The sequence below is a fragment of the Setaria viridis genome, chromosome 7 (genome assembly GCF_005286985.2).
Source record: "Setaria viridis chromosome 7, Setaria_viridis_v4.0, whole genome shotgun sequence".
Lineage (NCBI taxonomy): Eukaryota > Viridiplantae > Streptophyta > Magnoliopsida > Poales > Poaceae > Setaria > Setaria viridis.
Window position 1 is genome coordinate 20,817,603 of NC_048269.2, and position 11,693 is coordinate 20,829,295.

The 11,693-nt window shown below is 51.1% G+C and overlaps 2 protein-coding genes across 5 annotated transcripts; one reads left to right on the plus strand and one right to left on the minus strand.

The window, feature by feature from the left end:
- The first annotated feature begins 2,029 nt into the window (after window positions 1–2,029).
- Window positions 2,030–5,265, plus strand: LOC117862872 (sugar transport protein MST1). Of its 2 annotated transcripts, none has more exons than XM_034746413.2 (4): window positions 2,030–2,346; window positions 3,485–3,804; window positions 3,938–4,570; window positions 4,707–5,265. In XM_034746413.2, the coding sequence occupies exons 1-4, from the start codon at window positions 2,202–2,204 to the stop codon at window positions 5,112–5,114; spliced, it is 1,506 nt and encodes a 501-aa protein (XP_034602304.1). In that variant the 5' UTR covers window positions 2,030–2,201; the 3' UTR covers window positions 5,115–5,265. The 2 variants fall into 2 exon arrangements, with proteins under 2 accessions (XP_034602304.1, XP_034602303.1); XM_034746412.2 differs by having other exon boundaries at window positions 2,045–2,346; window positions 4,668–5,265.
- A 1,268-nt stretch (window positions 5,266–6,533) lies between these two features.
- On the minus strand, window positions 6,534–11,693 carry LOC117864211 (sugar transport protein MST1). Of its 3 annotated transcripts, none has more exons than XM_034748233.2 (4): window positions 11,207–11,693; window positions 10,919–10,984; window positions 7,239–8,191; window positions 6,534–7,137 (listed from the first exon to the last, which is right to left on the minus strand). In XM_034748233.2, the coding sequence occupies exons 1-4, from the start codon at window positions 11,349–11,351 to the stop codon at window positions 6,703–6,705; spliced, it is 1,599 nt and encodes a 532-aa protein (XP_034604124.1). In that variant the 5' UTR covers window positions 11,352–11,693; the 3' UTR covers window positions 6,534–6,702. The 3 variants fall into 3 exon arrangements, with proteins under 3 accessions (XP_034604124.1, XP_034604126.1, XP_034604125.1); XM_034748235.2 differs by lacking the exon at window positions 11,207–11,693 and adding an exon at window positions 10,573–10,710 and having other exon boundaries at window positions 10,785–10,926; XM_034748234.2 differs by lacking the exon at window positions 10,919–10,984 and having other exon boundaries at window positions 11,207–11,690.

Consider the following 11,693-nt stretch of genomic DNA (forward strand, 5'->3'; position numbering starts at 1 on the left):
TTTATATATAGGGCCACAGAGTGCTAGAATTGAATACCTAATTATGTCTCATGTAGATTTTGAGAAAATACTGTATCATGACGTGGTTTAGAAAACAGGTATAACTATATTATGGTATATCAAATTTCTATATATATGTATTGTCGTATCATGAGCGCTTGGAATTTGGCCCTAGTCTTAGCGAAAATCTAGGCCCGCCATTGCATACACTAGCAGTTTTTAAATTTATCTGATGTCATCTAGGTCCATAAACTCTTATAATACACATCGGGCTGCCTCTAACCTTGTTAATTAAATGTGTCACCTGGTGGAAGTCTAAAGCACTCTAAGTCTCTAACTAGTGTAAAATTTACCTATGTGGCATGCAAACATGGCGTACATACAATATACATGACATCGGTGTTGGCTAGGGTGAATAGTAGAGCACACGGGGACATCTCAGGTTGTATGTTAGAGTGCATTTATGGACAAACACTTATCCAGATACAGAGGCAGAAATGCACTTTTTTGGGATGGAGGGAGTATGTAATTACTTATTTATTGTAATTATTTGAATGTCAAGTGATAGACTTACAAATTCAGGATTTAATAGCTTAGAACCTACATAACATCGTACAACAAGATAAAATGACTTGTTTTTATGAATTTTAAATCCCAGAATGGTTTATTTTTTCGCTCCAACGTGCGCATTTCCATATCCTATGTATGGACCCTAGCTAGAACTAGAAGGAGGCGAGTGCGGACAAAAAAAAATGTTGAACGCCAAGAGGCGTGCCACAACGAGTCAACGACCGACCGTAAATTCTCGCTACTGGTACTGGCCCCACCTATATCCTCGCTCTCCCCGGTCCTATCTCATATTTAGTACATATTTAGAGCAACTCTAAAAGGCTGCTAATCTTACCCCCAATATTCTTTTTAGGGAGAAAAAGTGAAAAAAACGAACTCTAACAGTCCACCCAAACCTTCCCCAATTTTTTAGCGACGCTAAAAAACAGCCTTCCACCGCGTATATTTTAGCGTTGGTGTTCCTCCCCCAATCCTAATTCCCGCACGCCCGCCCGTCCCTTCTGATGGGCCCAATACGATGACGTGGCCTGTTTTGAAATATTGGGGGTAATTTATTAGCGATCTGCTGTGGATTGATATGTTTTTGGGGGAAATTTTTTTAGGAGAATCCCAATACATAATTTTGGGGAAGAGTTTTTTGGCGTACTCTTGGAGTTGCTCTTAGCACTAATTAACTATCATATGCACATGCACCTACCAAATAAGATAAATGACTTGTTTTTAAAAATTTTAAATCTATTTTTTACCTCCAACTTGCGCATGTCCATATCCTAATTTACTCCAACGTGCTAGTGACCCTATCCCCATCCTATGTATGGACCCTTGCTAGGACTAGAAGGAGGCGAGTGTGCGGACTAAAAAGAAAAAGTCGAACGCCAAGAGACGTGCCAACGAGTCAACGACCGACCGTAAACTCGGATTCTCGCTACCAGTACTGGTCCCCTAGCCCCTGGCCCCCCTCCTATATTAGCACCAGCACGGCCGCTCTCCCCTGTCCTCGCTCATGCTCTATGCGTATGGGTGTGTTTGGTTCCTTAGGCGCATCAAATGTTTAGATACTGATTAGAATTATTAAATATAAATTAATTATAAAACTAATTGCACAGATGGAGACTAATTTATGAGATGAATCTATGTCATGATTTGACAATGTGATATTACAGTAACCATTTACTAATGATGAATTAATTTGGCTTAATAGACTCGTGAATTAGCCTCCATCTATAGAATTAATTTTATAATTAGTTCATATTTAATTTTCATAATTAACATTCGAATATTTCGTACGGTCCGAACTAGAATCGATCGGGTCATTCATTGCTGCACTCCACAACGCTTCAGAAAAGCGAAGGATCTCACACGACTGCACAGGGACAGCGGTTGGGCCTGCCACGCGGTGCGGTGAGCCTTCTACGGTCCTAGTACCGTCCTACGACCGGAGCCGCGTGCCTATATGAACGCGCAGCTGTTGGCTTCCAGGCTTCCAGCTAATTAATCGCCAGTTCGCCTTCGCCACAGGCCACAGCCATACACACACACACGCACACACAGAGTGCACTCTTGCCGGGGGCAGCGGGGTACGCCGGCCCGGAGCAGAGGGCAGCTGGAAAGGAGCTTCCGTCGGCCCTTCGATGGCCGGAGGCGGATTCGCCGCGGCGGCGGAAGGCGGCGGCGGCGGCCGCGACTACGGCGGCGGCGTGACGTTCTCCGTGGTGGTGACCAGCCTCATGGCCGCCTCCTGCGGCCTCATCTTCGGCTACGACATTGGCGTCTCAGGTGCATACATACCCGCCTGGCTCCTCTGTCACCTCTCCATCTCGCTCTCGGATGCGTTGCGCGACCCGGCGGGGATCTTTTTTCTAAGCTTTCTTTCCTCTTGCAATCTGCCAGACCTCTCTCTTCCCACACCAAGCAATCTCCATATCCTTAGGGAGATCATAAATGATATAGTTGGCAGCAGTTTAGAATCAACTGTGCGAGCAGCCTTGTCTTTCACCTCGGCCACTTTGAATATGAGTGCGACGACTCAGATCATACGTGAGTCAGAGGATTTGGGTTTATATCCCTGTTGACCAGCCCATGCCAGGACAGATATGAGCCAAATCAGTTTCTCCTCCCTATGTTCAATTTCAGCTTATACTTCTCGTAAGAAAAAAATAATCTTATATGCGATCTCCAAATGGTAATTAATAAGAGGCCTCTATATATTCAGAAGGGTACGTAAGCTGAATCTCGAGCTTTAATTTCCCAAACAAGCCATAAGCTTTGAGCTGCCATCTCCAGTTTTGTGTTTAGGCCAGCTTGATCATAGATATGTTTAGGACATCGGAATCGACGCATGACAGCACGAAAAGTCTCATGTGCAGTGCTATGTGCCTAAAAGATGTAGCCATTATATGTATGCTTAGAGATATGCATGAGATCACTTGGAAGGGCAAAGAACAAAAGGAGAATATATAGGATATATCCTATGAGACAGGGAGCCACGGAAGCATATATGCTAACTAGCTGGGAAGAAAAGGGACTAGCACATAGCCTTCGATTTTTCTTTAGCTATTTAGAATATTAGATCATGCATTTGTGCGATACACTAGTAGTACCTTGTAAAGACACTTTAATCAATAATTGTATCATGGATTAATTGCACACCACCTACTCAGGTATCGCATCTATCCCATAGCTCAAAAGTTGTGTGCCAATTATGGGAAACTGATCGGTTGCATTGCCAGATGTCGTACACATGCATCTTTAAGCAATTTTCATCATATAAACTCGATTTAACAAGTACTAATACACTAATGTCCCACTGAAATGTAATGCATGTGTGGTACTTATAGTTATTCTATTATTTTCCTTTATGTATTGTTGGTAGCACCTTTAATTTTACACATTTTTTTGGTGAACTTAAACGCAGGTGGTGTGACGCAAATGGAGCCGTTCCTGACAAAGTTCTTCCCGGAGGTGTCGAGCCGGATGAAGAACGCCAAGCACGACGCCTACTGCAAATACGACGACCAGCTGCTCACCGCGTTCACCTCGTCATTGTACATCGCCGCGATGTTCTCGTCCCTGGCGGCGAGCCGCGTGACGAGGACGATAGGCCGCCAGGCCATCATGCTGATCGGCGGCGTGCTGTTCCTTGTAGGCTCGGCGATCAACGCCGGCGCCGTCAACATCGCCATGCTTATCATCGGCCGGATGCTGCTCGGCTTCGGAGTTGGGTTCACCACACAGGTCATGATCGATTTCTCTCGTCGGTGCACTGGTGCAGTTTAAAAGGAAGCCTATACTACAAATTACTGAATTAGGCCCATTAACATCTTGGCCCAGAATGTAGGAGTAACATCTTCTTTATCTTGTGCTACAGGCTGCTCCTTTGTACCTCGCCGAGACATCGCCAGCACGGTGGCGCGGCGCGTTCACCGCGGCGTACAACATCTTCATCGTGTTGGGGGCACTGGCCGCCACCGTCACCAACTACTTCACCAACCGCATCACCGTGTGGGGCTGGCGCGTGTCGCTGGGCCTCGCCGCCGTCCCGGCCGCCATCGTCGTCCTGGGCGCCCTGCTGGTCCCAGACACTCCCAGCAGCCTGGTCCTGCGCGGCGAGACCGACAAGGCCCGCGCCTCGCTGCAGCGCCTCCGCGGTCCGGGCGCGGACACCGACGCGGAGTTCAAGGACATCGTGCGCGCCGTGGAGGACGCCCGCCGGAACGACGAGGGCGCGTACGAGAGGCTTCGTGGCAAGGGGTACCGGCACTACCTGGTGATGGTGGTGGCCATCCCCTCGTTCTTCGACCTCACCGGCGTGATCGTCATGTCCGTCTTCTCGCCGGTGCTATTCCGGACGGTCGGGTTCAGCAGCCAGAAGGCCATCCTTGGGTCCGTGATCATCAGCCTCGTGAACCTGGTCTCGTCGTCTCTGTCCTCCGTCGTCATAGACCGCGCCGGCCGCAGGTTCCTGTTCCTCACCGGTGGCGCAGCAATGATCATTTGCCAGGTACTAATCTGGAGTAGATACCAAAACTAAATTACCATTTGCAGTGTTTAGCTCAACGTTGTTAATAATCACCTTCCTTTCACTCATTAACGAGAAGCTGGCAATGGCATGGATCCTGGCGGACCATCTCGGGAAGCACGGCGCCGTGACGATGCCGCGCGACTACGCGCTGGCCGTGCTGGTGCTCATGTGCCTGTACTCGTTCAGCTTCGGCATGTCGTGGGGCCCCCTCAAGTGGGTGGTCCCCAGCGAGATCTACCCCGTGGAGGTCCGGTCGGCGGGGCAGGCCCTGACGGTGTCCATCGCGCTCTGCCTCTCCTTCGCGCAGACGCAGGTGTTCATCTCCCTGCTCTGCGCCATGAAGTACGCCATCTTCCTGTTCTACGCCGGATGGGTCCTGGTGATGACGGCCTTCGTGGCGGCGTTCCTGCCGGAGACCAAGGGCGTGCCGCTGGAGGCCATGCGCTCCGTCTGGGCGCGGCACTGGTACTGGCGGAGGTTCGCCGGGGACGCCAAGCAGGAGGTTCAGGTGAACTGCCTGTAGGAGAAAGGGATGCGGCGATCGAAAATAACGTAACCTGTAACCGTGGGCTAACATTCAAGTGGCCGCACCAAGGGAAGAATTGTATTGAATCAAAGCTGACTACGTTATCACGCCACACGGCACTCTCGAAGAAAATTAAATGGTCACGCCACACAGCACTCTCGAAGAAAATAAAATTATATTTAAAAACAATCAAGTACTACTCTTCGTCTGTACTTACGCGTCATGCAACTCCAAATCTCAGTCTCAAACCTGTATAAAGATTCATATAGAAGGCTGCATAGGTATACACTCAGCAAGCAGACTGAGAACAAGCACCCAAAGAACGACGACCAACATCCCTGTAGGCTGGACCGAGCAAAATCTTCTTCTTCCTTCCTGCATCTTTCTTCTTCCTTTTTCTGCCACCGATGAAAAAGAGAGACGGTTCCCAATCTACCCAACCTAAGACTGGTCAACATCAGCTCAAGGAGCAGAATTATTCTCACAAGCCTTTCATTGTGGTTGGATCTAACCATGACAAAACGGAGAAGAGGCGGGAGAAAATTATTCCACGACAGCAGCATCATCCTCGCCTTAATGTCGCCATTTGGAAACTTAATTCTCCATATCGTCATGCCAAGAAAGTTGCCGACGCTATGGTTGCCGCCATCATCTTCTTCGGAGTCGCCATGGACACACCAAATCCATCCTACCTCCTCGCCATTGCTGGAAAAGAAAAGGAGGAAACAAATCTCCAATACCACGAACCGCAATATGGAGAAACCTAAATCCTAAAACTAGACTCAATTTACTAAAATTTATTAGAGAGATGAATTTCCACTTCCTCCCACCTCCGGCGAGATTTCGGAGGTGGGAAAGGAGGAGGACCAATGATGGTGGAGGTGGAGAGCCGGCGGCGGATTCGGACAACACGGGGGCGATCCGGGGCCCTGTACATTCAAGTGGTCGCTGTGTCCGGCCATGTAGGTTCTTATCCTGTAGTGTAGCTTGATGCAAATTCTAGTAAAGCCTGATATTACTGTAGCGTTGGTATCTGCTCGTTGTCATTTGTGAAGTGTGATTGCCCTGTGAGCTGCTGCGGGCTTGCGTTTTGAGTTGGCCCGGCTCGTCGGCCCACTATGTTATGGGCTTTGGCTCTCGTATTTGTACTGGGCTGGATTGGGTGTGTTTGTTATTCATGTCTGGGCCGCCAGGTTGATCTTTTAGACAGATCTGGTGTCACTCAAAAAACCCATTAGGAGTACATGCGATCTGCTGTCACTCAAAACGGCATTCGGACAGTCACAGACTCACAGTGTATGCACTGAGGAAGGAATTCGATTCTCCACTTCAAGCTACGGTTTGCGGTTTGCCCTTGTCGCTTGCACACAATAAAAGACAAGAGAAAATCACACGGTAGAACAAGGCTCTCCTATGTACTACGAACACGTTATACTTCAAGTCTCGAAATGCACTACATGGATGAGCTTCTTAAGTCATTCAGTCATCACAAAGGCACACAGACGATATGTATTTACCTTATCAATAATCTACCGGCGGTATTATACACCAAAGCACACGCTGATTCTGAATTACTAGCAGCTAATCAGGTCGACTCGTCTCCAAGCTTCTGGTCCTTGACGAACCTGCCCCAGTACCAGTGGCGCGCGAAGACGTGGCCCATGGACTCGAGCGGCACGCCCTTGGTCTCCGGCACGAGCGCCACGGCGAAGGCGGTCATCACCACCAGCCACGACGCGTAGAAGAGGAACGCGCCATACCTGAAGCAGCACAGCATCGCCAGGAAGAACTGCGCCTGCAGGAAGTTGAGCCCCAGGTTGAGCGCCACCGCCGCGCCCTGCCCCGCCGACCGCACCTCCACCGGGTAGATCTCGCCGGGGACCGTCCAGTACAGCGCGCCCCACGACCAGCTGAAGCTCGCCGAGAACACGAACGTCGCGATCAGCACCGCCACCGCGTAACCCTTGGGCATCTTGCTCCCGTTGCCGAGGTGAGAGCCGATGATGCTGGCCATCGTCACCTGCAATATTTTTTTTCATTTCTGTCAAGGTTATTCCAGTGCCAAGAATCAAGGAATGAGACGTGTGTAGATAAAATCCGTATATATATATATATATATGCCTGGCACGTGAACATGAGCGCGCCGCCGATCACGAAGAGCAGCTTCCGGCCGTAGCGGTCCATGGCGAAGCCCGACGCGAGGATGCCGCCGATGTTCATCACGCCCAGGATGACGGCGCCCATCAGCGCGGCGTCGCTCTCGAACCCGACGGTCCGGAACAGGATCGGCGAGAAGAAGGCGGTCACGGCCACGCCGGTGAGGTTCAGGAACACCGGGAACGCCACGGCCATCACCAGGTACGGCCGGTACTCCCGCCGCAGGATCCGCCGGAACGCGCCCTCCTCGTTCCGCCGCGCGTGCTCCGCGGCGGCAAGTATGTCGGCGAACTCGGCGCCGATGTCCACGCCCTTGCCGCGCACCCGCTGGAGCGCGGCGCGGGCGTCGTCGTGCTTCCCGCGCAGGACGAGGCTGCTGGGGGTGTCCGGGATGAACACGGCGCCCGCCACCATGACGGCGGCCGGGATCGCCGCGAGGCCGAGCGACAGGCGCCACCCCCAGCCCGGGATCCGCGACGTGCCGTAGTTGATCAGGTTGGCGACGAGGTACCCGATGCTGATGAACAGGGGGAAGGCCGAGATGAACCCGCCCCGCCAGCGCGGGGGCGACACCTCGGCGAGGTACACCGGCGTGGCCTGGCCGGAGAACCCGAGGCCCAGGCCGAGCAGCATCCTCCCGACGATGAGCATGGCGACGTTCGCCGCGGCGGCGTTCACGAGGGCGCCGACCAGGAACAGGCTGCCGCCGATGAGCATGATGGCCTGGCGCCCAAGTCGGCGGGTGACGCGGCTCGCCACCAGCGTCCCCACCATGCCGAACGCGTACAGCGACGAGGTGAAGGCCGTGAGCGCCTGGTTGTTGTAGATGCAGTACACGTCCTTGTTGGCGTGCGCCGTCCTCTTCAGCAGCCCCGGGAAGAACTTCTTCAGAAAAGACTCCATCTCCGACACACCTCCTAATGTTGTCGATGTGGCGACACATGAACAAGTTGATTTGGTTAGAGCTAATGAAACTACTACAGGCAAATGAAGCTCGCAATGACATCTAGCATTGTTCAGTACCGTTTCTAGTTCCATTTTTCTACTGATAAGCATACGCACAAATGGCTTATTATGAATCCAAGAGTAAGTAGAGTCAACATTTTATTTCAAATACAAGCACGACACTTTAAATTTAGTTCATGCTTGTTATTTATTTAACCTCCTAGATTTCAGCTGACCACGGTCCACGCCTCCACGGTGATGGTCGCCATGGTTCTTGCTGATGTTTGCTTGGGTCGGCCCCTGGGACCCAGCAAAAGTATGCCAAGGATGAATGGAAGCGTAGGAGCAAGTCGAGACAAGGATGGAGGAGGAAGGTGGACGATATTCTATCGAGTGAGGACTGAAGAGTGGGCATCTAGGCATGTATTGGACGGATGTGGTGTCATCTGTAGCTCTGTCTAATTCCAGAGGACAGATTTTTTAGCATCGCCTTTTTTTGTCCTAAGAACCAGCACTAAAATATCACTATTCTTCTTCAAAAAGCAGTACCAATATTCTCCTTTTCGATGTAAAATAGCTTTTACCGATAGCACTCCATTATTCATCGTATCAACATCGTGTCTCCATTAAAAAAATGCCGATCTTGTCACACTCATATCAGTAGGAAACGACAGACGCCTACTTCCGAAAACCCCACCTCCTGCAAATTGCTGAGATTACCATCGAGTAGCCTACTAATCCTAGCCGAAATGACTTTACCTAGCCACCAATGAATGCATCCGAGTGCCACTGCCAAAGCAGCGATCTCCATCTCTTCTCCAGTCTCCTTCGACGAGAAAGAGATGCCCGTGATGAACTCAATTGAAAACCACAGGAAGCAAGCAGTGGAAGAGTAGTCGCAGTAGGAATCGGCGTCGGCCTCCCAAAGAAAGGCGACAGGAAAACGCAAACGCCCCGAGCGTGACGTCCAATCCCGCGGCGGATTACGTAAGGGCCCGACACTGTTGACATGTGGTACTAACGGAAAAGCCTAGCGCTAGCGCAAGCAAGGCGCTAGTGAACCGGTGGTGGGGCGCGTGATTGAAACCTCGTGACCGGAGCAGAGCCGACGTGTGCGGCGTGAGGCCGGGCACTGCCGCAGGCGGCAGAATCGCCGTACGCCGCCGCGCACAGTGCCGCCCACAATCCGAGGGCATCCGATCGCGATCGGATCGTGCGATCGCGTGCGCCGTGCCCGCGAGACCGATGGGACCACGGTCCAGGAAACCGGCCGAATCCCTGTTGGACCGGGAGTCCGGAGACCCCCCTCCCCCGGCGTTTGATGCCCCTGGCCGGGGCCCGGCGGGGCAAATGTCCGGCGGGGCCCGGCAGCGGGCGCTGATTTGGTTCAGGTCTCCTCCAACTGGCTCATAGAAGTTCCAACTCAGCATTTTGACCACGTGGAAGAGAGGGAGGAGGAAAAAAAGATAGAAGCTATCTGGGATGTTTGGCTAAACTCCTGTCACATCGAATGTTTAGATACTAATTAGAAGTATTAAACATAGACTATTTATAAAACCCATTGCACATGTGGAGGCTAAACAGCGAGACGAATTTATTAAGCCTAATTAGTCCATGATTTGACAATGTGCTGTTACAGTAACCATTTACTAATGATGGATTAATTAGGCTTAATAGATTCGTCTCGACGTTTAGCCTTCATCTATGTAATTGATTTTATAATTAACTTATATTTAATCTATTCAATGTGACAAGGACCGGATCCAAACACCCATTATCTCTTGTTTCCGCGCTCAGCTCGAACGGGCTACGAGGTGCGGCAGGAAAACGAACTAGAGAGAAGAAAGAGTAAAAAATAAAAACATGAGCCCCACGGATACTTGGAGAATGTGCAAAGAGCCAGACTGATGGACGGGTTGGCTTTTGTATCTACGTGGAAGCGAGCCACGCAATATGAGCCAGCAACCTTTGGACTAGGCCTCAGGGATGCCCCTACTGTACCTGCACTGCACTGCTCCTGAAGTCCTTTGCTTATTTTTAACACGGGTTACATCAAATGTTTAGATACTAGTTAGAAGTATTAAACATACACTATTTACAAAACCTATTACATAAGTGGAAGCTAAACGGCGAGATGAATCTATTAAGCCTAATTAATCCATCATTAGCAAATGTTTACTGTAGCAGCACATTGTCAAATCATGAACTAATTAGGCTTAATAGATTCGTCTTGTCGTTTAGCCTCCACTTATGTAATGGATTTTGTAAATAGTCTACATTTAATACTCCTAATTAGTATCTAAACATTCGATATGATGGGTGCTAAAAATAAGTCAGAGTAACAAACACAGACCTTAAGACCTTAAGGGGGCACCGTGCGGTGAAAAATCAGCCCGGAAGGGACAGCAACTGATCAGGAAGCCGCCACGCCGATGGCCGATCTCGTCTGCTCCTTCCCCGGCTTGGAATCTTTCGGATCTGGGTCTGGCCTCTGGGATTATGAAATTGTTTGTTTTGCTTGCTTGGTTTGAGGTTGATGGAGGACAGGAACAGGAGAACACGCACCTACCACGCGCCGATTAGTGATTTGGAGGCCTTCGCTGGGACTGGGGACATGGAGGATCTGGCTTTGTCGTCGAGCAAGCAGTAACATCCTGGAAGAAGCTACTGAGAAGAAAGAAAGAAACAAAAGAGCCTACCACAAACCGTGATGCACCAGTCCATCCAGGCATCGATTTGCCTCCGAGGGCTGCTGGAAATCGAGTCTGCAATCGATCGATAAGCTCTATCATAGCGTATATAGAGAAGAGCAACGACGAGAGAGGGAACCTGACGACCCTGATCGAATCCCAATCGATACGCGTTCGTCCAATCACGCGAGACAGCAAATGCTTATGCGAGAGGACGGGAAGGACGCAGCGCATCACCATCGGAAACGGCACCGAGTACATGGAAAAAGGGGAGCGGGGACAGGGCGGCGCGCGCACCTGAGATGCCAATGTCGTAGCCGAAGATGAGGCCGCCGGAGGCCGCCATCAAGCAGGTCACCACTACGGGGACGGTGAGGCCGCCGCCGTAGTCCGCCATGCCGCCGCCGCCGCCGCTGTTGAGGAGGAAGGCTCCACCGGGCATTTCTCGGCCGCGGCTCCGGCCCCGCGCGGAGCACGCTGCTTTGTAGCAAAAGAGCACGGAGACGGCGCTGCAGCGAGCTTGGCAGAGAGCAGGTAAAGCAGCTAGCGCGCGGCAGGCAGGCTGCACGAGAGCCGAGAGCGCCTGGCAGCAGCGCGCACGAGGTTGATGCTCCCGGAGAGCAGCAGCTGCGTGGTGTGCTGCCAAATGATAGCGTCCAGGAGCTGCTGTTCTATACTAATGCCCCTGACTGTTTCTGGCTTTCATTTGGTCTCGGAAAATTGGAAAGAAACCCTGATACTCCATTTCAGAAATTTGCAAAATTGTGGGGGTACCCTCTCTCCT